At 43.4% G+C, this 21,359-nt stretch overlaps 1 protein-coding gene across 1 annotated transcript in view; it reads left to right on the forward strand.

Moving 5' to 3' along the window:
- Positions 1-4,354: 4,354 nt before the first annotated feature.
- The window catches only part of LOC126357968 (odorant receptor 43a-like), a 40,051-nt gene continuing 23,046 nt past the window's right edge, over positions 4,355-21,359 (forward strand). Inside the window, 4 exon segments of the mRNA XM_050007510.1 lie at positions 4,355-4,672; positions 10,931-11,080; positions 12,627-12,834; positions 12,922-13,102. Coding sequence (XP_049863467.1) covers positions 4,355-4,672; positions 10,931-11,080; positions 12,627-12,834; positions 12,922-13,102 — 857 coding nt within the window.

The following is a 21,359-nucleotide window of genomic DNA, read 5'->3' on the forward strand; positions in this document are numbered from 1 at the left end:
CTGTTCTCTTTTGAAATGGAATATACCGCCATCTGCTTTATGACGTATGGGACTGAAGCACCTTTAACCTGTCTCCAGATCGACTCTTTCATCAAAGGACTTCCCAACTATTCTGGTCCAAGACTCTTAAGATGGTTTATGTCTCGTATTATATCTTGACTTCAAATTCCCGCACAACCAGTTAAAAGTTCCCGATATTAACGCGCACCGTCTCAATTCCACGTTCATATATCAGTACGGCTATCCAGTCTCCTGTTTTTACGAAGTAGTCTGCTGTCCTAGCAAAATGCCGCAGATGTTATTAATGAGTCTGACAGGGCTCCCACGTTACATTAAAAACAAGTTTGAATCTTGGATTACATATGATCATAAGAGAAGTTTACACGAATACAAACAATATATAAACTTAAATTTATACATGTTATTGTCAATTTTATAACAACATAGATATATTCTGTGCAATGAAATGAGAAAACAAAATAATATTGAACACATGCAGCCAACACGTTAATTAAACACAATTTTACCTTACAATCCTCCTTCATAACATGTCTCGTCTCCATAGTGTCGTTTCTGCCTCTACATTTATGACAATTGTTGGCATATGATAATCCCGGAGCGGTTAGCTCTTTCACTGCCCACTGTCTGCCGTTGTGCCCCATTAAAAATATAGTTGGCGTCGTTTACTTGCAGAATGGCCACAAATAAGTTTCGGATACGAGACAGACTCTCGCACGAGGTGCGAACTCTAGGAGACATATGTGGAGGTCAGAAGCAAAGTAATATACGTGCAATTCAGGTATTTTTGAGCTAAATGGCTTTGAAGTTCACATGGATTTTAGAAAATCAGTTTCGATGCCACAACATTGTAACTTTGCAGAGATATACCATATAATTTACGTGTTCTGTAGACAAAAGATGACACAAATTATTACCACCATTCTGGGTGAACAAAGGGCGTAAAATCACTTATATTATTTTGATATGAAAAAGGTTTAGCGGAAAAGTAATACAGGTGCACGTGAACACATTAATAATTTCATTATGCAGTAACTGTTACACTTTTGAAAATTTAAAAAAAACATAGGGAAAGATTTTAGTTGTAGACACTGTCCAGAATGTCACTATCAACATAATTTAAATCTTCCGTTCCTGTTGTTACTTCCTTATGCCTACCAACACACTCTTGTTCATCACGACGACGTTCTGCCTCTCCATGTCACCCTGCCCCTCCTCGTCGTCCTCGACATCCTGAGCTGCTTTTACTGGAAGATTGTTGCTCATACATCACATTATCAATGAAAGCGTGGGGAATAAGCGGAATGAAGCATTTCAGCTCTTGCAGATTCTTCTACTTTACAAACGTTATGGGTACCTGACTACTGTCCAGTGAACTCGGTGTAAACTGTGGGGGTCTCCCACGAAGTGGTTTGGAGAAATCAGCTGTATAAAATTCAACATCCTCATTGAAAGAAATCTAAAAATGCATTATGAAAGGACATTCTTTTTTTACGTGAAACCATATAATTGATTGCCAGGCAAACGCATTCCCTTCGGTATCTCCTGGAATGGATGACTTGGTCAAGAGTTTCATGTTACCGATAGCTACAAAATCTTCCTTATTCATTTTGCTAACTGTGAATTGTTTGCTGGACCTTTTAACGACGTATACCAGATCCCGAGGCAGACACACATATGTTTCATTCGTCTTGCGTTTCTCAATAAGGCCATAATGTTGATCACCCTCGTGCCCAGGTTCTAAGAACCTGTGATGGACTGCTTCAGTGTGTGTGTGTGAGAAACGATATGCATCCAGTATTTGACATTATTTACATTGAGGTTTTGCCAAGAACTATAATCTGATTAAGATATGAAGTGCTTAGCATTACAATCCAAAGATTTTACAGATTTCAACAAACAAGAACCGATTTCCTGTGAAGGTCTGAAGCAGTGCTTTCATTCCACTTATACATTTGGCCTTGCCAGACACTATATTGTGAATGTCAATATTATAAGTCCACAATTGACGAAAATAGTAAACTTTGTTAGTAGAAAGGCGTCGACATGGCAAAGTTTTCTGTAAATCAAAACACGTCACCGCAACTTTATTCTGGTTTGATGCTCTTTCTTTGTCAGATTTCTATTCTTGTCGTGCACGTTCGGCCTTGCGGTGATGGAGCATCTGATCTCGCTGCACTTCTTTTGCTTCATCACTATAAAGGTCACAGTTGCGTAACAAATTGTTATACTTGTCACATTCGTTGCGTGTGTCAGCACTAGAACGATGAAAACCCAAACTGAAACGGGCGTTGAAAACATGCCGGTATGTCCATTGTTTCACAGGGTCTTGATTTCTCTCCACATACATCTATCCGTAAAGTTGGTATATTACGGAAATATTGAGGCATTCAGGCAGGTATTTTTGTTAGAGTTCTAAATCCTGCTGTAATGTGGGATGTATGTGGGATATGACTGAATATATTCGTCAACAACCTGTACTTGACTAGCAGGTATTTTGCTTGCTGGTGTACTCTTCCCCTCTTATCCTTTGGTGATACTCCGCTGAAGAATTTATTGGACATGACTCTAACATTTGATATATCAAATGTCTTTAGAAGAAACTGTTTACAAACGCATACACCATTAATTTTGATAACAGTAGTAAGTTTCATTTTTGTGACATTTCTGCTTCTTCGCTTTCCTTCTTTCTGTTCAACACAGCCTCCAAGAACAACAGTTTGTAAATTCTATGATCCAAGTGCCTAATATGCACTGAATAGCTCTTCATTCATTCTTTCAGAAAAATTGCTGTTACATTGCTATCGACGCTTGTGATTGAATGGCCTTACACATTTCGCTTGATGTTCTAATCCTCTATGTCCAACATAGGATTATCCAGCATTTCACAGCCGTTTTGTGACCCCTCGCCTATCGCTAGCTGGATTTCGTAAGCGTTTTCTTCCCCTTCTATTAGAACTCTCATCAGTTAGTGAAAGTACCATTAGCAGAAGATGAGGTTTCTTGTGACATAGAAGATTATGCTGACAAAATAGTTCTAGAACGCAACATATCTGAAGATTCAGATGATGCTGATTTTACTAGTGCTTCATCATCACTATCACTACGATCACAATCAGATGACCTGAAGTCGCTATCATCGGTAGATAGATGCGAAGAATAGTAACTGTACTTATCTACAATAAAACAAAAACCATGGCGTCATTTTCATCTGGTACTTAATAACACAGTAACGCATATAATATCACAATTTAGCGTACATCGCAAGCTGATGAAATTATCACTACTTGCTAGGAAAAGTACGCTTTTTCCGTATAACCGCACAGTACTTTGCTTCAGTCTGGAACCGCTCTGCATCTACGGTCGCAGGTTCGAATCCTTCCTCGGGTACTGATGAGTGTGATGTCATTAGGTTAGTTAGATTTACGTAGTTCTAAGTTCAAGGGGACTGATGTTAAGTCCCATAATGCTCAGAGACATTTTCGAAACGCACACTATTTAGGAGAAGTATGCGTTTCCTGCATTGAATGCGCAAATGTGCACAGTACATCACGAAACATTGTCCAAAATCGAATCATAAACTCACACATTACCACACCAAAGAAACTTGCATCACTGTACCGATTTTCCTAAATATTCACAATCTATCTACCAAATAACTTCACTCTATAAGACACTAGATTCGTATAATGAAATCAACAACAACTCACCTTCGTTCAAATATGGCAAATAAATCCACGAACAGGAAAAAGGAGCAACTCAACGAACGTAAACAATGCACTTGTATTACTTTTGTAAAACCTCAGAGCCGAAGTAGAAGATATATTCGGACACCAGAGTGCAGCTCTGAATGGAGCGTCACGTATATTACTTTTCCTCACAACATAATTAGTGTTCTGGAACATATATGGGCGATTATCTCATTTTCTTCAAAAATGTCACTTATATCGCTTTGCTTCTGACTCCCTCATATTGGCATTGCAAATAGAAATTCCACATAGTGATTTTAACTAGCAGGAGACATGAATGAGGTTCCTTACTTTGAAGTACTTTAGTTTATAAATAAAATTATACACAACCGACCAGTTACAATGGATAAAGAAGTCTTTACCTAGGTTTCGACAAATGTAAATTTGTCTTCTTCAGAAGATGTGCAGCTATGTTTAAAATATTTTAGTTTATGTTATTTTTCTGATTCTATGTCTCAGTATCACATCTCGTATACGGCCAAAATATTGATATACTCTGACATGTGGGCTACAGTAGTGAACTGTACGCCCTTGATCTGCAGCACTCAACTTTGCAGAACTGGGAGATTCCAGAAGTTAGATGAAGCATGGCTCATGTTGTAGGATCTTCTCACCGGGCAGTTGCAAGCTGTGGGGCTGTGACCATTGTAATGGCGCTGACAGAGAGCGGTATTCAGACGCTGCTGGGGCCTGGAGCGTTCATTCGCCGTCTGATGGGACTGTGGTGGCCCCATGGGCAGCGAGGACGCATGCGGTCGGCTGTGTGCGCCGCAATGACTTTGGTCTCAATGGCGATCCTGGTGGCTTTCTCGTGCCTCAAGCTCATCATCGACCCCCCACCAGAGCTCGAGGAGCTCGTCATGTGCTATTTGCTTATTTTTGGCTGTACTGGAGATCTGTCCAAGGTATGTACTAAAACAGTAATTCGAATCTTGTCACTTTTATCATTCTGTATCTAAATGCATGTGTTTCATGGCAATCGAGTTGTATCGTGAATAATAGCTAATTACTAATAACATACTGTATCTGGTTTATAAAACGAAATTTGTAACAATCGTGTACCAATGATGCATTTATGCAGCTATGAGTAGGAGGGTAGCGGGCACGTTAGCTCAAATCGCTGACATCAGCGTTTCTGGAATCGCTGACTTAAGCATCGACATTTCCGGAATTCTCTCCTCCTCCTGCCTTTCCCAGAATTCCCTTCCCTTTCCCACTTCTCCCCTCACCATGGCAAATGTCATTACGTATGTGTACCGACGTCATCACACCGTTGGACGAACGCCGTAGGGCCCCAGCCACTGACGTTTCAGCTAGTGGCATGCAAGCACATATTTCACCCCTCTAGCGATTTCAATTTTTATAATGGCGTTGTTTGAGCACCATCACTTGCTATCTGCTGTTTATAGTGTGATGACTACTGTGAAACGTCACCAGCAGCAGCAGTCAGCTGGGAAGAAAATGACTGTCGAAAAATATTTTCTCCTTCTGATAATAATTATTATTATATACGTGCGCACATCATTATACTTAGAGCTTTGTTATTACTCTTACAGGTGAGGACATGTTCACGTTCGTGCCAGAATCACCACACAACACCAGCAGCAGCAGCAGTCACTCTCCCTGAAATGGTTAAGGATGTGGGGATCGGGGAGTGATAAACTACTGAGCCCAGACTCGGCAGAAAAATTAAACAATTTTATGTCAATTCCATAAACACACATGAAGAATTCACTTGTAATCTGAGCATCTTTATTAAAACAATACAATTAGTGCATGCTAAAAGACCAAGTGAAAATATTATGAAGATGCCGAACAATATGAAGGAATTAGTGCGAAAAGTGGCAATTGACCCTGAATAACGAGAAGTGTGAAGTTATTCACTTGAATACTATAAGAAATCCGCTATATTTCGTTTACGCGATAAGTCACACAAATCCCAAGGCGGTAAATTCAACTAAATACATAGGGATTGCAGTTAAAAGTAACCTAAATTGGAACGATCACATAGATAACGTTGTGGGTAGAGCAAATTAAAGGCTGCGATTCATTGGCAGAACACTTAGAAGGTGCAACCGATCTACTAAAGAGACTGATTACACCACACTTGTCCCCCTATTCTGGAGTATTGCTGTGCATTGTAGAGCCGCATCCGGTGGGACTGCCGGATGAAATCTAAAAAGTTAAAATAAGGGCTGCTCGTTTTGTATTATCTACAAATAAGGGAGATAGTGCCACAGGCATGATAAATGAATTGGAGCGGTAATCATTAAGACAAAGGTGTTTTCGTTGCGACGGGATCTTCTCATCAAATTTCAATCACCAGATTTCTCTTCCGATTGCGAAAACATTCTATTGGCACCTACCTACATAGGGGAAAATGATCATCATGAGAAAATAAGAGTAATTTAAGAGCTCGGTAGAGACAACTTGAAGGTGGTTCATTGAACGCTCTGCCAGACACTTAATTGTGAATAGCGGATTAATGACGTAGATGCGTATTCAAATGTGCCCCAACGTTGCTCAGATCAATTATCTAAAATTATTTTGAAAACTGGATGTGTCTGTCTGCACAGCAAACAACGACTTAAAGTCTAGAATATCCAGCACTTCAACATTTCTCAGCGCATGTTTTGGAGCATCGAAGGCTGTCTGTTGAGAACTTCCCCATTTTTGTAACGCAGCTCTCTAAGTCGTGCAGCAAGTTGTACGTAATTGGGGATAAATTTTTTAAAAGATTGCACCATGCCTATGAATCATTCAATGCTCTTCTTGTCACTAGGTCACGGGAATCCGTAAACATCTTAGGTGCAAGCGTAACGTATATTATTTCCCCTCGCTGGCACTATATATCCAAAAAAGATTTCACTATGGGCTAGATTCACTTTAGACAATTTAATGATCAACCGACACTTGAATGGACACCCAGAAGAAGGCCGCTGCAACGGTGGCCGAAACGTTAGTTTTCTCCAGCAGTAGTAGTTTTATACATAAAACCCAGAAACTTTTAAGTCGACTGACTCTGGCCGTGGAAGCCTTCGCCATTAAACTTGTAGCTGAATTAGAAGCAAGCATCCCCATAGAAAGCTTCAAACCAGCAGGTAAAGGCCACTGATGATTTAACGAGTTAGTATATGGCTACCCATCACATTGCCACGACCAAACAGGGAAACCTATCTCTCTTACTAAGTAGCTCCCGCTCTTGTCATGGGCAATCGCGACGGCTAGCAGATTGCTCTAAATGTACCGCTCAGTCCTTCCTCTTCTCTCTTTCACTTGCGCAGCGTCTGCAGACCAACAATTCAGAAACAGCAGGCTCTCGCGGCGTGCCAAAGAATCCTACATTAAAGCGACGCCATTAGCATACGCAGAATATATTGACATGAGAGCACCAATGCCGCACACTTATATTAGAAACTGAGGCTGGTAGTCCACTTTTTTTTATTCTTTATGTATCAGCTTCTGCTTCAGCACTACTTAAGGTCATCTTTCTCAAATGAGCCCTGATTTCCTTACGAGTTTCAAAGTCTTGGAGCAAAAAGCTGGCATGAAACAAACTATTAAATTATCTTACAAGGATAGTAAAATTGGGATAGCTTTTTTCTCAGTCCCCTGCACATGTGAACAGTTTGAACATTAACTGATTGCAGTAGTGCATGAATGCTCGAATTCATTCAGTACCAAAATATGCATATGAAAACGCTATAAGCGTAAAATGGGGTAGTGGAATTTACGGGAAGATCGCATTATTTACCTTATTGGGATTCACGTTGCATTCAACGCACATACAAAACTATTATTGTGACACTACTGCAAAACTGAATGATTGTGCACATCTGTGTGAATAAAAAATCTTCTCCATGACTAAGATTTGTTTCCACCCTTCCCCAGCAACAATAACTATCATAATGATAGGATCAGGATCTTCAATAAATAATAACACTGAGAAAACTAATTAATTTATAGTTAATCTGCGTTAACAATACATCTTTTGTTTTTGAATGTTTTCTTACTTACAACAATGTTATTTCTCACAACATGGAATGTTTTACATGCAACATTTAGCTTGCTGGGGGACTAGCACCTGCGGGTGAAGAGGAAAGAACCACACACACAATCACACACACACACACACACGACACGCGCGTACAGGCCGCGCGGGATTAGCCGAGTGGTCTCAGGCGCTGCAGTCATGGACTGTGCGGCTGGTCCCGGCGGAGGTTCGAGTGCTCCCTCGGGCATGGGTGTGTGTGATTGTCCTTAGGATAATTTAGGTGAAGTAGTGTGTAAGCTTAGGGACTGATGTCATTAGCAGTTAAGTCCCATAAGATTTCACACATATTTGAACACGCGCGCACACACACACACACACACACACACACACACACACATGCGCGCGCGCGCGCGCGCGCGCCCTCAAATTTCGTGCAGCTCCCATAAAAGCGACGCTCGTAGCGGCACTATGGGGATGCAAATCATATTTCTTTTAAATACTTGCTGTAATGGCCGTAAACGTTAGTTACCTTTGAGTTTGGACGTGGTGAGGTAATGGTAGCCAAGAACATCTTTAAGGAGGTAATGAGGTTATTGTCAGAACCTCACTGAGTTTGAATGTCGTCGTGTAATACGGCTACGAGAAACTGGATGGTTTTTCTGCTGTAATGCAAAACGAATTGGCAGGAATGTAGCCACTTTACAGTACTGGTGACAGTGGTTATCATGAGAATGCACGGTCGCAAGAAGACCGGGCTCCGGACGGCCACGTAGCACTAACGAGAGGGAGGACCATCGTGTTTAGTATACGGCTCTGGTGCATCGTACTGCATCTGCAGCAGCTGTTTTCAGCAACAGTTGGCATAACAGTGGCACAACTGTTACAAATCAGTTACTGCAAGGGCATCTGCGAGAGAGACACACTGCAGGCTGTTGTAGAGTTGTATAGCACTGAGGGCTACGGTGTGGACGAAGCCTCTCCGTCGTTTCTAGGTCCCCAGTTCATATATATATATATATATATATATATATATATATATATATAAGCAACATGGTGTGCACTGTATTATTTGGTATATTTTGCAGTCAAACATAGTGTGCAGCCGCTGACGTGCATACACACACACACCGATCTCATTCGCACATATGGAGCGTGTCATCAAGGAGCGAAAGGCTGACTTTCAGCCACAATACAGTATACACCTCATGGTACAGCGACCAATAGATTCCTTCTCGCACCATATGCAGAAGGGCACCACCACCACGTAGACACTCCTTGTACTCCTCAGTTATCATAGACTGTGAACCCATCTGCTACGCACCCACAGAAAGCCTATGGGTGGCACCCGCCTCTATTTGGTGTGGATAGATTTTGGATCTAAGCACCATACATTCCACAGTTTGCGAGCTATTCACCTAGTCATTCATCAGGCTGTAACCATTTTTTTCTGAGGTGCTATGCGGTAACCATTACAGTATTTTACAAATTATAAGGTGCTGCTGACTATAAGAAGCACCTTCATTTTATGTAACTTTTTAAAAAAATATAATTTTTGCCTTTTGTATTATTAGACTGCAAAGTTCACTAAAAGAAATTCTTAGTCTATAAAACCTAACCGACATCTGAAGTCCCTGAAAATCGTAATCCAAAATTTCTTCTTCTTCTTCTTCCTCTTCGTCGTCATCGTTGTCCTCTTGATACATAAGATAGTCTTCGCTACCATCGAGAGCGTGGCTTATGACGCCCTTCTTGAAAGATGTAACAATAATGTCTTATTTCACTGTAGACCACGACTTCCTTATCCACCGACACACTTGTTGAATGTAAGTCGTTTTAAAGCCCCCTTCTCTCCGAAATTCTGATAATACGTAATTTCATACCAGCCTCGTCCACTCAGCCCTTGTCATGAAGGTGAACAACACCACCTTCCGATATTAAAGAAGGTTTTGGCATTGTTTTGCCGTTGAAAATGAACATTGGATTAAGTTAAGTGCCGTCAGCACAACATGAAAGGACAACACAGTAGTGCCTTTTTTCATGTCCACTTGCCTTTTAGTTGCAGTTTTAGCACCTTTCATGGAAACAGTTCTGCTACTCGGCACTTCAAAAGTTGCTGAATAATATAGCAGTTGAAAGATAATATTTTCGCTTCATTCTCTTGCGGCATTCTGTAATATATTTTTGTTTTGGTACGTATGCTAAGTCCATGGCGCTTCACATCGCGAAACCTGTAGCACCAACCAACTCCACCCTTAAAGTCTGTTAAGTTTCTCTTTTGTGGTGTGGTAGCTTACGAGCTTGTATTTGAATCATTTTTTGTATTAATTCCGGTGCTATTTTGACGGTGTCCTTGATTCCATTTCAGTACGTCATCTTCTAGTTTTGGCCAACTGCAGTCAGTACTCTTTTTGGTCTTGCTCAATTTTTTCAACTCTTCTTTACTAGACTGTCAATTATGAATGGTTTAGTCTGTTGCTGGTGGGCCGAAATGCCGCTTAGCGGCTCTGTTTCCATGTTCTTCTGAATATGAAATTACTTTCAACTTACAGCCCACATCATATGAGTACCTTTTAGTTTTTTCGATTACGAAGCTAACTACTAACAAAAATGTTGTACTTTTACCGATAACACAAATCACCTTTAGTTCGAGTTCACTGCCATGGCTCTATCGGTTCTGAGCACTATGGCTCTTAACATCTGAGGTCATCAGTCCCTAGAACTTAGAACTACTTAAACCTAACTAACCTAAAGACATCACACACATCCATACCCAAGGCAGGATTCGAACCTACGACCGTAGCGGTCATGCAGTTCCTAACTGAAGCACCTAGAACCGCTCGCCACATCGGTCGGCAGTTCACTGCCATCCTAGGCTTCAACGACACATAATAGGATAGACAGTATTCTGGGTTTGTGATGATGGGGTGGGCTGTTAGCAAACTTATGAAACCCCGCAACTCATGTTCATCGCATCGGTGCACTGCCGGTGCCAGCTGAATCGAATGTTGGCAGACAGAGATAGGTTTCCCGCAGCATCGCATATATGACCATTTTTAATCCTGGCAGGGATTTTAAATCAAACACTGGACACTTTTACATTAATTTCGAGTATAAGACGCACCTGAATTACAAGGGCAACTTTTCGAAGAAAAGTTTTATCTGTTTACAGGCAGCGTTCTTCATTTACAAAGGCGACACAATGAAACAACTGCTCGAGCTGCTGTCAGACACCAGGAGGCTCCACCGTAACGACGAAACTAACGACGTCGTCCGGAGCTCTTACGAAAAGCAGTCACACCGATTGTATCAATACATGCAGGTATGACTCACAAATGTGAAGCAAATGCACCAGTACAATCTAAGAAAAATACTATTGTTTTATATGCTGTGAAACAAGTGGAGCTTTTCAGTCAACGAAATTTATTAAGGTGAAGAATATCTATCATGGTGGAAACTGCATGGAACTGAATAGTACTGGTTGACATAAATACAATAATTGCTTTTATTCTCAAGAGGTCTCCGCAAAGCGCAAAGGAGATTTGGCACAATCCTTTAAAAGAGAAATTCAAGTTAATTTACTACAGTCTAATCACAGCAATCTGAACCAACAAGAAGTTGAATTTAAATAAATAATTTAGGGATCTTGATTATTAAGTATACAGCCTGAACAAAAAACTACAATTAACAAATTAGTGTTAAAATTAATGAAAGTAACTCACTTTAATCATAACCTTAAACACTTGTCTGCTGCCAAGATTGCTAGACAGGTTTCAAAAGAAATAACAATACATTATCCGCTGCTCTTTAGCAATCAACACACCAAGTAGTCCCAGCTCCGTACAGGTGGTGCTTGTGCCTTACAAGTTACGAAGGGCACTAGCGCCAATGAGTCACTTGAATACAACATGCAGAAATGCAAGTCACATGCGTGTCACACGCTTGAGTACATAATAAATATAGCCACTAAAGTACATTAAAACATGAAATATGTGCCAAGAATAGTTAATAATTAAGCTTGTCTTGGCCGTACACTTGCCATAATAATTCGAATGAACAAATAATACCAGGTTATGTAACATCAATGCCTATTTGGCTCGTACTTTAAGTAACAAGCTTCTTGAAATTAACGAGAATACAAACTGCTTTCACCATAAGAAGACAGACGTGAAACGATGTTCAACAGAAAAACTTCCAATATTCCCAAAGCGAATGTACAATAAAAACGTTTCTCCGACACAACAACATGTACTGACTCACATCAACGCACGAAGGCTGGAGATATCCAACACCGCTCATGCTGCACAGACGAGATGGCCGTAAATCACCAGTGAATATGCCTCAGAAACCTACAGCCACGTTTAAATCTTGTCTGTCAGAAATATTCAGTGCAATCGACGCTACACGCTGCCGAACGAAAGTACTCAATAACACTGGTCCTCCAGGTGCACAGCAACTCGACACGTAGGCGGTAGAACCTGTTCACTGCAATGCATGGCCCCCCAGCACTCTTGCACACCAGGCAGTGTAAGGATCAAGACCAGGTGAGCAAGATTCCCTCTCTCTGCCTCCGCCGTGTGGAGTAAACATTCTCCCCTTTATTTTCATGTGCCTGCTATCGGCTCGTGGCGAAAACCACTGCGGAGCGATGCAGCAACATGGTCTCTGACGGCTTTAATCAGATGTCGGTAGGAGCTGGCGCACGTTTCCAAGTTTTACAATACAGGTTAAATAATATCGATATCAGGTATGTCTCAAGTTTTACCTCCATCTGTTTCAGATCAGAGCTGATATATAATATTTCTTCTTATCATATGTCACATTGTACCTTTCTCAGACAAATACATACACCAAATGGGTTTTTGCAGGTAGCGTTTTGGCTAGCAGTCGTTTTTCTGGTCTCCTCACCGCTACTTGCTAATGCTTTCATCAGTTCCGATGATGGTTCGCCCGAATCACACCGCCTGTTCCCTATGCCCATCTGGTTTCCAGGAAACTTTTAACTGTCACCCACATACGAAATATTGTATGGTGTTCAATCTTTCAGCGTGCTAGTAGCCGCTCAGTCTTCGTTTTGCATAGACAGTTTCTTCGTCCATATGATGCTTATGGTTGCTGCTGAGCTGCAAGTTCTGAATCAGAACATCGCACTTCTGCAGAAAGTAAAAGTGAAGGATGAACAACACGAAGACCAAGAGTGGAGAATTAACGTTAAAGAAAATGCAGAACTGAACTATCAAAGAAAAGGGAATTCGACTAACATCACTACGTCAGAGGACGTCTCAGATGAGGAGATGTGTCTACTATTGGTGAAGAACATTCAGCATCATCAGGTAATTATCAGGTAAGCAATAATAGATTTGTGGATACTTCAAATACATTTTTTTTCATTCATTCACACATTCAGATTCCACTTTTGCACATAATCTCAGAATTATGTTGTAAAGTTAGAAAACTATATCTGATACAGCTTTTATAAATCATCCTTCAGGGTAAGGGTGCTCTATTGAGCACTCGTCATGAGTAGTATCGATATCGGTCGTTGACTGAAACATCAGTACATTCATCACTAAATCTGTAAATTGTAAACGCACATAACGGACTTCAGAAGGACGGAAAGTTAAACAACTTTGTTAAGGTCTGATTTCCTCCATCCCAATGTTTCTCTCAATGCCATAACCCAAAGTGTCAGTCTAATCGCTATTTTTCGTGCGACGCATATCGACTTCTACGTTTGTGAACTCGTTTTCACATTTCTGTTGCGGAAGCACAGAATTATGGTATAATTGTGCTACATTTCGTACAAATTCCCGCCCTGGCCATTGTAGTTAGATACGATATTTCAGCGGCTGTGTCGTTTCGAACTACGACGCTATGATCATTCAGACATGCATGCATGTCCGAAGGAACACGCTCTGTTACGACCACAGCCGTTATGAAATTATTCGCAGTTGTGAATATGGACAACCATCAGCTATATAACTGAACGAAGACAATGAAAACGTGTGCCGGATAGGGACTCGGAACCGGATTTCCTGCTTGTCGCTAGCGGGTGCCTTACCATTTGGCTACCGGTGCACAACTGACGGCCAGACCTAACCTTCTGTACGTACTCCACCATGTGTCTGCAGTCTCTACTCGTGCATCCATTATGTATGTCTGTGTACAGGGAAGACATTTTACTTGAAAGACGTTTGCCGGCGTCGGCGAATAAATACGACATGGCAGTGACTGTGTTACTGCGAGTAACGATGCTATGTTCCTTCGGACATGCTCGCACTCCCGAAGGAACGTAATTCGGAACACAAAGTAACTGCAGTACCGTATTTATCCGCCGACACCGCCGAGACATTCAAGTAAAATGTTTCTGCTCTACATGAATATACACGCCTGGAAATTGAAATAAGAACACCGTGAATTCATTGTCCCAGGAAGGGGAAACTTTATTGTCACATTCCTGGGGTCAGATACATCACATGATGACACTGACAGAACCACAGGCACATAGACACAGGCAACAGAGCATGCATGCACAATGTTGGATCTAGTACAGTGTATATCCACCTTTCGCAGCAATGAAGGCTGCTATTCTCCCATGGAGACGATCGTAGAGATGCTGGATGTAGTCCTGTGGAACGGCTTGCCATGCCATTTCCACCTGGCGCCTCAGTTGGACCAAAGTTCGTGCTGGACGTGCAGACCGCGTGAGACGACGCTTCATCCAGTCCCAAACATGCTCAATGGGGGACAGATCAGGAGATCTTGCTGGCCAGGGTAGTTGACTTACACCTTCTAGAGCACGTTGGGTGGCACGGGATACATGCGGACGTGCATTGTCCTGTTGGAACAGCAAGTTCCCTTGCGGGTCTAGGAATGGTAGAACGATGCGTTCGATGACGGTTTGGATGTACCGTGCACTATTCAGTGTCCCCTCGACGATCACCAGAGGTGTACGGCCAGTGTAGGAGATCGCTCCCCACACCATGATGCCGGGTGTTGGCCCTGTGTGCCTCGGTCGTATGCAGTCCTGATTGTGGCGCTCACCTGCATGGCGCCAAACACGCATGCGACCATCATTGGCACCAATGCAGAAGCGACTCTCATCGCTGAAGACGACACGTCTCCATTCGTCCCTCCATTCACGCCTGTCGCGACACCACTGGAGGCAGGCTGCACGATGTTGGGGCGTGAGCGGAAGACGGCCTAACGGTGTGCGGGACCGTAGCCCAGCTTCATGGAGACGGTTGCGAATGGTCCTCGCCGATACCCCAGGAGCAACAGTGTCCCTAATTTGCTGGGTAGTGGCGGTGCGGTCCCCTACGGCACTGCGTAGGATCCTACGGTCTTGGCGTGCATCCATGCGTCGCTGCGGTCCGGTCCCAGGTCGACGGGCACGTGCACTTTCCGCCGACCACTGGCGACAACATCGACGTACTGTGGAGACCTCACGCCCCACGTGTTGAGCAATTCGGCGGTACGTCCACCCGGCCTCCCGCATGCCCACTATACGCCCTCGCTCAAAGTCGGTCAACTGCACATACGGTTCACGTCCACGCTGTCGCGGCATGCTACCAGTGTTAAGGACTGCGATGGAGCTCCGTATGGCACGGCAAACTGGCTGACACTGGCGGCGGCGGTGCACAAATGCTGGGCAGCTAGCGCCATTCGACGGCCAACACCGCGGTTCCTGGTGTGTCCGCTGTGCCGTGCGTGTGATCATTGCTTGTACAGCCCTCTCGCAGTGTCCGGAGCAAGTATGGTGGGTCTGACACACCGGTGTCTATGTGTTCTTTTTTCCATTTAAAGGAGTGTATATAACGGGTGAACGAGTACAGGTGGATGATACATTGACAACATGTGGAAGTGTGAGTCTGGCCCGTGCCCTCAGTCGCCCTTCAGCCACTACACGGCACGGACGCACAGCGAGCCGAGTTGCGCTTCGCACAAGTTTTTGCTTCCAGAATGAGATTTTCACTCTGCAGCGGAGTGTGCGCGCTGATATGAAACTTCCTGGCAGATTAAAACTGTGTGCCCGACCGAGAGTGAAAATATCAATCTGGAAACATCCCACAGGCTGTGGATAAGCTATGTCTCCGCAATATCCTTGACGTTCTACGTTCTTAATGGCGTCTGACATGTACGTATCGAACTACGCAAACACAAGCCGTGGAACTTGTCCATCTGCAATTGCTCAGCCATCACTATTTATGGCGGACAACCGTGAACATGTTCCGGCTATGGACAGAAGACCAGTCGGAGCTGACCACCTACAGTGCCACCTTGCCCGGACGCCACCCATGGAACCGGCGCAGACAGAGCCGATGGCCCCGTTACTGCTCTAGTAAGTGGCCAATGCATATAGACTCCGCGCCCATGCTTGCAGCCTCACACAAACACGAGCTCAGCAGCCGACAACAAAAGACGCCCTTGAAGGACGCGGCGCTCTCCACCACAACTGTCTTCATACCAGGGGCATCAATTCCAGACATCAGTCTCACGACCGTAAGTTATGACCATAGCCCCTCGGCGGGGGTGGACACACGGTCCTGGAAACAACACTCGCTGAAGTGTCATACGAAACGTCTCCTGTCAACAGATGAAGTGGAGAAAGGAGTAAGCTGCCAATACCATCTCTGACTTGCCTCTGCCAACAGACTCTATCAGTACAGCACCAAGACAGGCATCCAACGGACTTGTTGCTTGGAGAGTGCCCTCAAATGCATTCTTAGGAATTCTGTTGCTTTCCGTTCTATCCATATGCCCAGGCAATTGCAGTCTCCTACCCTTTAATTTATGGACGGCAGTCGATTGCTTCACTACCTGATAAATTTTAGTGTTCAGGAATTGAGCTGTGGTTTGTGACATCTTGTGCAATCGCACACACAGTTCCAATGCTTAGCTCAATTCGCTAAACTCATAATTACAATTATGTGCAACAAATCTAGGATCTTGCTAAATCTTGCTGAAAGGAAAAGAATGGGATACTGTCACCGCCCCTCCATCCCCTGTTTATATTGACTTGCACACTGTGTCTCTTAGGAACATAACGAAGGTGCCCGAAATCTTTCAGACTGTACGTTACTTCACTATGCATCAGGACATAGTACAATAACGTTCCGAGATATATGGAGCTTTTCACATGGTATCATAAACCTGAAGTCTCTCATCCTCGAACTGAACATTTGAGCTCAGAAGTAATCCATCTACACGAAAAATGCAACACCAAATGAACCAAAACAAAACGCTCACATGCTTAATAGCATGTCGATGCGTCAATGGGATGCAATCCACAGCGATTCTGCCTGGCTGATAGGTTTTAATAGTTATGTGGCCCTACATGTTTACACATACGTCACGAAATTCTGGTAAATTATGGCCTCCCGTTAGTGGACGTGCCGTTCGCACCCAACAGCACACCAGTTGTTACAGCGTGTTCAAAGCAGGTGAAGCTTGTGGCTAAGACATCAATGTTATTTCACTGTCTTGGTCCTTAAAACCATTGTAACACCATTCTGGGCTTCTGACACGTATGGTTATACTGGTGGAAGATGTAACGCATGGGTGCAGGTAGTCCATATCGTCCACGTAGTTACCAGCAGTGATATTGTCATCAGTCACTACCTCAGGATCCATGGAAGCCTAGATGAGTATCTTCCATAGAATAAGTTCAGGTCTACACCTGATTACGGGGCAATCTGCGCAGAGTGCTGCCTGCACCTACTTCAGTATCAACTCACTCGTCAGGCACCAATACGATGGTATGACCACCATTTGGCAACAAGCTCTGTTTCAGCAATCCAGGATGCCACATCATCATTACGACAGGATCACTAACTGATCTGCACGACTCGCATAAAAACAGAATCTGGCCAGCCAGCGAGGTGCAACGAATTGTTGACTACTGTAAAGTGAGCGGCACAAAAGGTGTGAAAAACAAGGCTGTCATCAGCTGAAATGAACTTGAGTCTAGGTGAGAATCTTCAGAATTTTAGGATCCGTGGAAACTACGGCGACGTTAGAGGCGGACCTGTCAGTTTTCATGAACCGTCGTGTATTGCGATGTCGGAAGTGAATCAGTAACCGCAGAATGAATTTGTATGTAACACGGACTAGTTATTGAATGCCACTTGAGTAACAAATCCATCTGGGACATTTCAACCCTCTAAACCCCGACTGTCGCTGATGTGACTGTAAAATGGAAACCTGAAAGAACAATTGCAGCTAAACCAAGATCAGGCAGACTGCATGTCTGCTCGTCATACACTACACATTTCGGTAGTCATTGCCAAGCTGCGCGTGAGGTGGTGCAAAGAACGAAGGCGCTGGGCAGTCTATGACTGGAAACAAGTGATTTGGAGTGATAAAGCACGCTACAGCCTGTGGCAATCTGGATTTGGTGAAGGCTTGAAGAATGCTACCTCCCAGCGTAGAACGTCAGTACCGTGTCTCTGTGGATTCTCATTCACAACATTCTGTAGATACTTTCACATAGATGTAAAATAGATTTAACCTATTTTGTATTTCCAAATTTGCGCAGTACATAATATCACACGTTAGATATTTAAATGTATTAATTGGTTTTCTGGTCTACTTTTCAGTTTAGATCTTAACTTGCAAGAGCTGTTGTCCTAAAATTGCCACTGGTTTTGTCTTCGTAATTCTATTTGTATTTTGTTATTTATAAGCAAACCCTCTGAAGTTCTTAGAAGATACGTTTCCTCTGTTCCTTAAAATTCCTCAAAGTTTGTTATGATCTGCGTTATCAAATGCCTTTTCGCAGTCAATGAAAGCACTAAAGATGGTAAATTGATTTCACAAATGTTTATATTAGTAGCGTCATAATGCAGATAGAGTCGAAACACGATCTTCCTTTGTGAAATACATCTACGTACCTGACAGTGTGGTGCACCGATGTGTAGCACAAGTGTGAGGGAATGGAGAGGTACAGATGGCGCACCGCACGCCACCTGTGCCAGCTGCAGTTGTGTAGGGGACATTCGGAGAAGTATTTGTGCAAGTGACCTGCGTAAAATGCAGCGTCGTCGTAAAGTGATGCCTTTCGAACGGGGTATGGCCGTCGGTTCCCGACGGATGGGAATTTCGATTTCGGCATCACATGTTCAACCAAGCCCAGAGTGTATATTCAATGGCTGAATGAGGGTGTTAAAGTCAAAAACAGACGAACTACAACCGTCGAGCTATCTTCAGTGATCCGATGTCACCATCCGAGACAGATCGTCAGTAGTTACAGAAGGCCGGCAGTGCAACAAATCACGGCTCGATCTAACACAGGACGTAGGTTCCATATGGTATGAAAGCCGGCGCCGCACACGAATCCCAGAACTAACCCGAAGTCATCGGGCTTGGATTTGTCGCCAGTCAGCAGAATGGACGCTGAAACAATGGCACAAAGTGAGATGGTCGGACGAATAACGATTTCAACTGCACCACATCGATTAGATGTACCGTGAGTGGCGATGGATCCCACCTGCCACAGTCTGTGGTCCAAGGCGGTGGTTTCTCTGTTATGGTCTGAGGTACATTTTGCTGATATGGACTGCGTGCCCTAGTTGTTACGGAAGCCACTATGAATAGCCCACGGTATGTTGAGCTGCTCGGGAATCATCTCGACCCAGTATTAGCCGTGCAACACACTGACGTTTCAGCGGTGTAGCAGATAATAATGCGCCGCCACATCGCTCCCACGTCTCTCGGGGATGGTTCCAGGAACATGCAAGGGAGATTCAAAAATTGAGATGACCACCCTTGAACCCAGGTTTGAAACACGTCCAGCATAACTGGAATGTCATGGAATCTAGGCTCGTGTCATGGATCCTGCACCCACGAACAGGCCAGAACCGGCTGCCGTTCTGCAAGCAATTTGGTGTCATCCGCTTCCGCAGCCGTACCAGGGACTTGTAGACTCACTTCCATGGCGTCTCACTGCAGACAACATCGCCAGAGGGGGCCGCACGCAATATTAGGTGCCTATCCAATGACATTTGCTAAGTCAGTGTAGTATTAGCGGTTGGTGATAGCCGTTTTGTCATATTTGTAGTGTCTAGTTTATAACATGAGTTTAGAAGCTTAATAGTAGGTTTAACAATCATGTCTTTTCCATTCTTCTAAAATGAACATACCTGTGCGTATCCAATTCTTCAGCTATATAACCACTTTACCAGCCCATGTTCGTAAAAACAAGTATTCTTATTCTAGCAACATCTGGTGCGTACGTGATGAATTCTGTATTGCTTTTAACACAAGAGTGAGTTTCCCTATTCTTGGTAAACGTTGTTGCATCGTTCGTTGGTAAACCTACATTCCAATTAGCTTCAGATAGAACCATTCGGGTATCCCACACATCTGTCAGTGAGTTTCTTGTATTTATTCGTAGGTTATCTTAATTTCCTTTATTTAAATGCTTCATTATTTTATTATTTGTCTTGCCTTTCTCTTACATCATATTCAGTATCTGTTACATATTAGGATCGGCAAAAAAAGTTTCCATTTGAAGGCCATTCATTCCCGATTCGGTATGACAACCAGACAAAGTCGTCCTGAGCATTGAGACAATAATCCAACCGAAACACGACGTTCGAGATATCGGCTTGGCAAAACAGTGTTTAGCTGCGTGAAGAAATCCGTAACGGCCTGTAGCATGTCGACACTTCAACCCCTTTTTTAAAGGACAGAAGGCGTGGAATTCGTATAGGGTGCTATCAGGACTACAGGGTGTTTATTTTAAATGAAGACATTGAAATATCTTGCAAATTACGCATCGGATCACAAAATTTCATTCTGTTCGTGTCGAAAGGGGGGTTATGCAGCGATACAATCGACCCGCCATCCTATAACGTGCGTGGGTGGCGTGGGTGGGGTGCGGTGGAGGGGGAACCTCGAAATCTTCTATGGGAACGCTCGGTTTTTATTACAGCAGATCACGATTCTACGGCAAAATCTATATACACGTTGTCTGAAGCATTTTCTTCGTTTCGTTACAGATGGCACTGTAACCGGAGGAACAGAAATTGTGGCACTATCGCAATTTACCACTTGGTAATCAATGGCCCTTGAGCATGCAGTGGCACATGGGACCCCACATCCATGCTGCGAAGGTAGGACTGGTTAGTATTTCATAACTTCCAGTTGGAAACCCCGTTGCATCGTTGTATTCCGCCGACGTATCGAACAGGGGACTACTCGATGCGCCACAGTGGCCATGTAGCGAACTGCGACGTATCATAACAGACAGTTCACTGCGGTCGGAGCTCATGCTCATGCAGACGTATAACAGATAGCGGCTCTAAACATTACAATGGTTGAGCAGTGTTTATTGCGTGCATCCCTACCTCTCAATAAGAGAACACAAGCGCAAGTGGGCGATGAATGTGTCAACAACAGACGAAATACCTTAAATGATCCTGATTTACGGAGAATGTAGGAGAAATGCTGAGGTTGCTATTGCCTTGTATTCGAAGCGTTTTCCAGAAAAATTTCGCTTCCGTTCGTTCTTCTACAAGGTTGTGAACGCCTTTATGTCTGATGGCAGTACACAGACCGGCAAATGGAAACGAAGCAGGTGTGTTACAGAAGAAGCTAAT

Source organism: Schistocerca gregaria, chromosome 1 (assembly GCF_023897955.1).
Source record: "Schistocerca gregaria isolate iqSchGreg1 chromosome 1, iqSchGreg1.2, whole genome shotgun sequence".
Classification (NCBI taxonomy): Eukaryota; Metazoa; Arthropoda; class Insecta; order Orthoptera; family Acrididae; genus Schistocerca; species Schistocerca gregaria.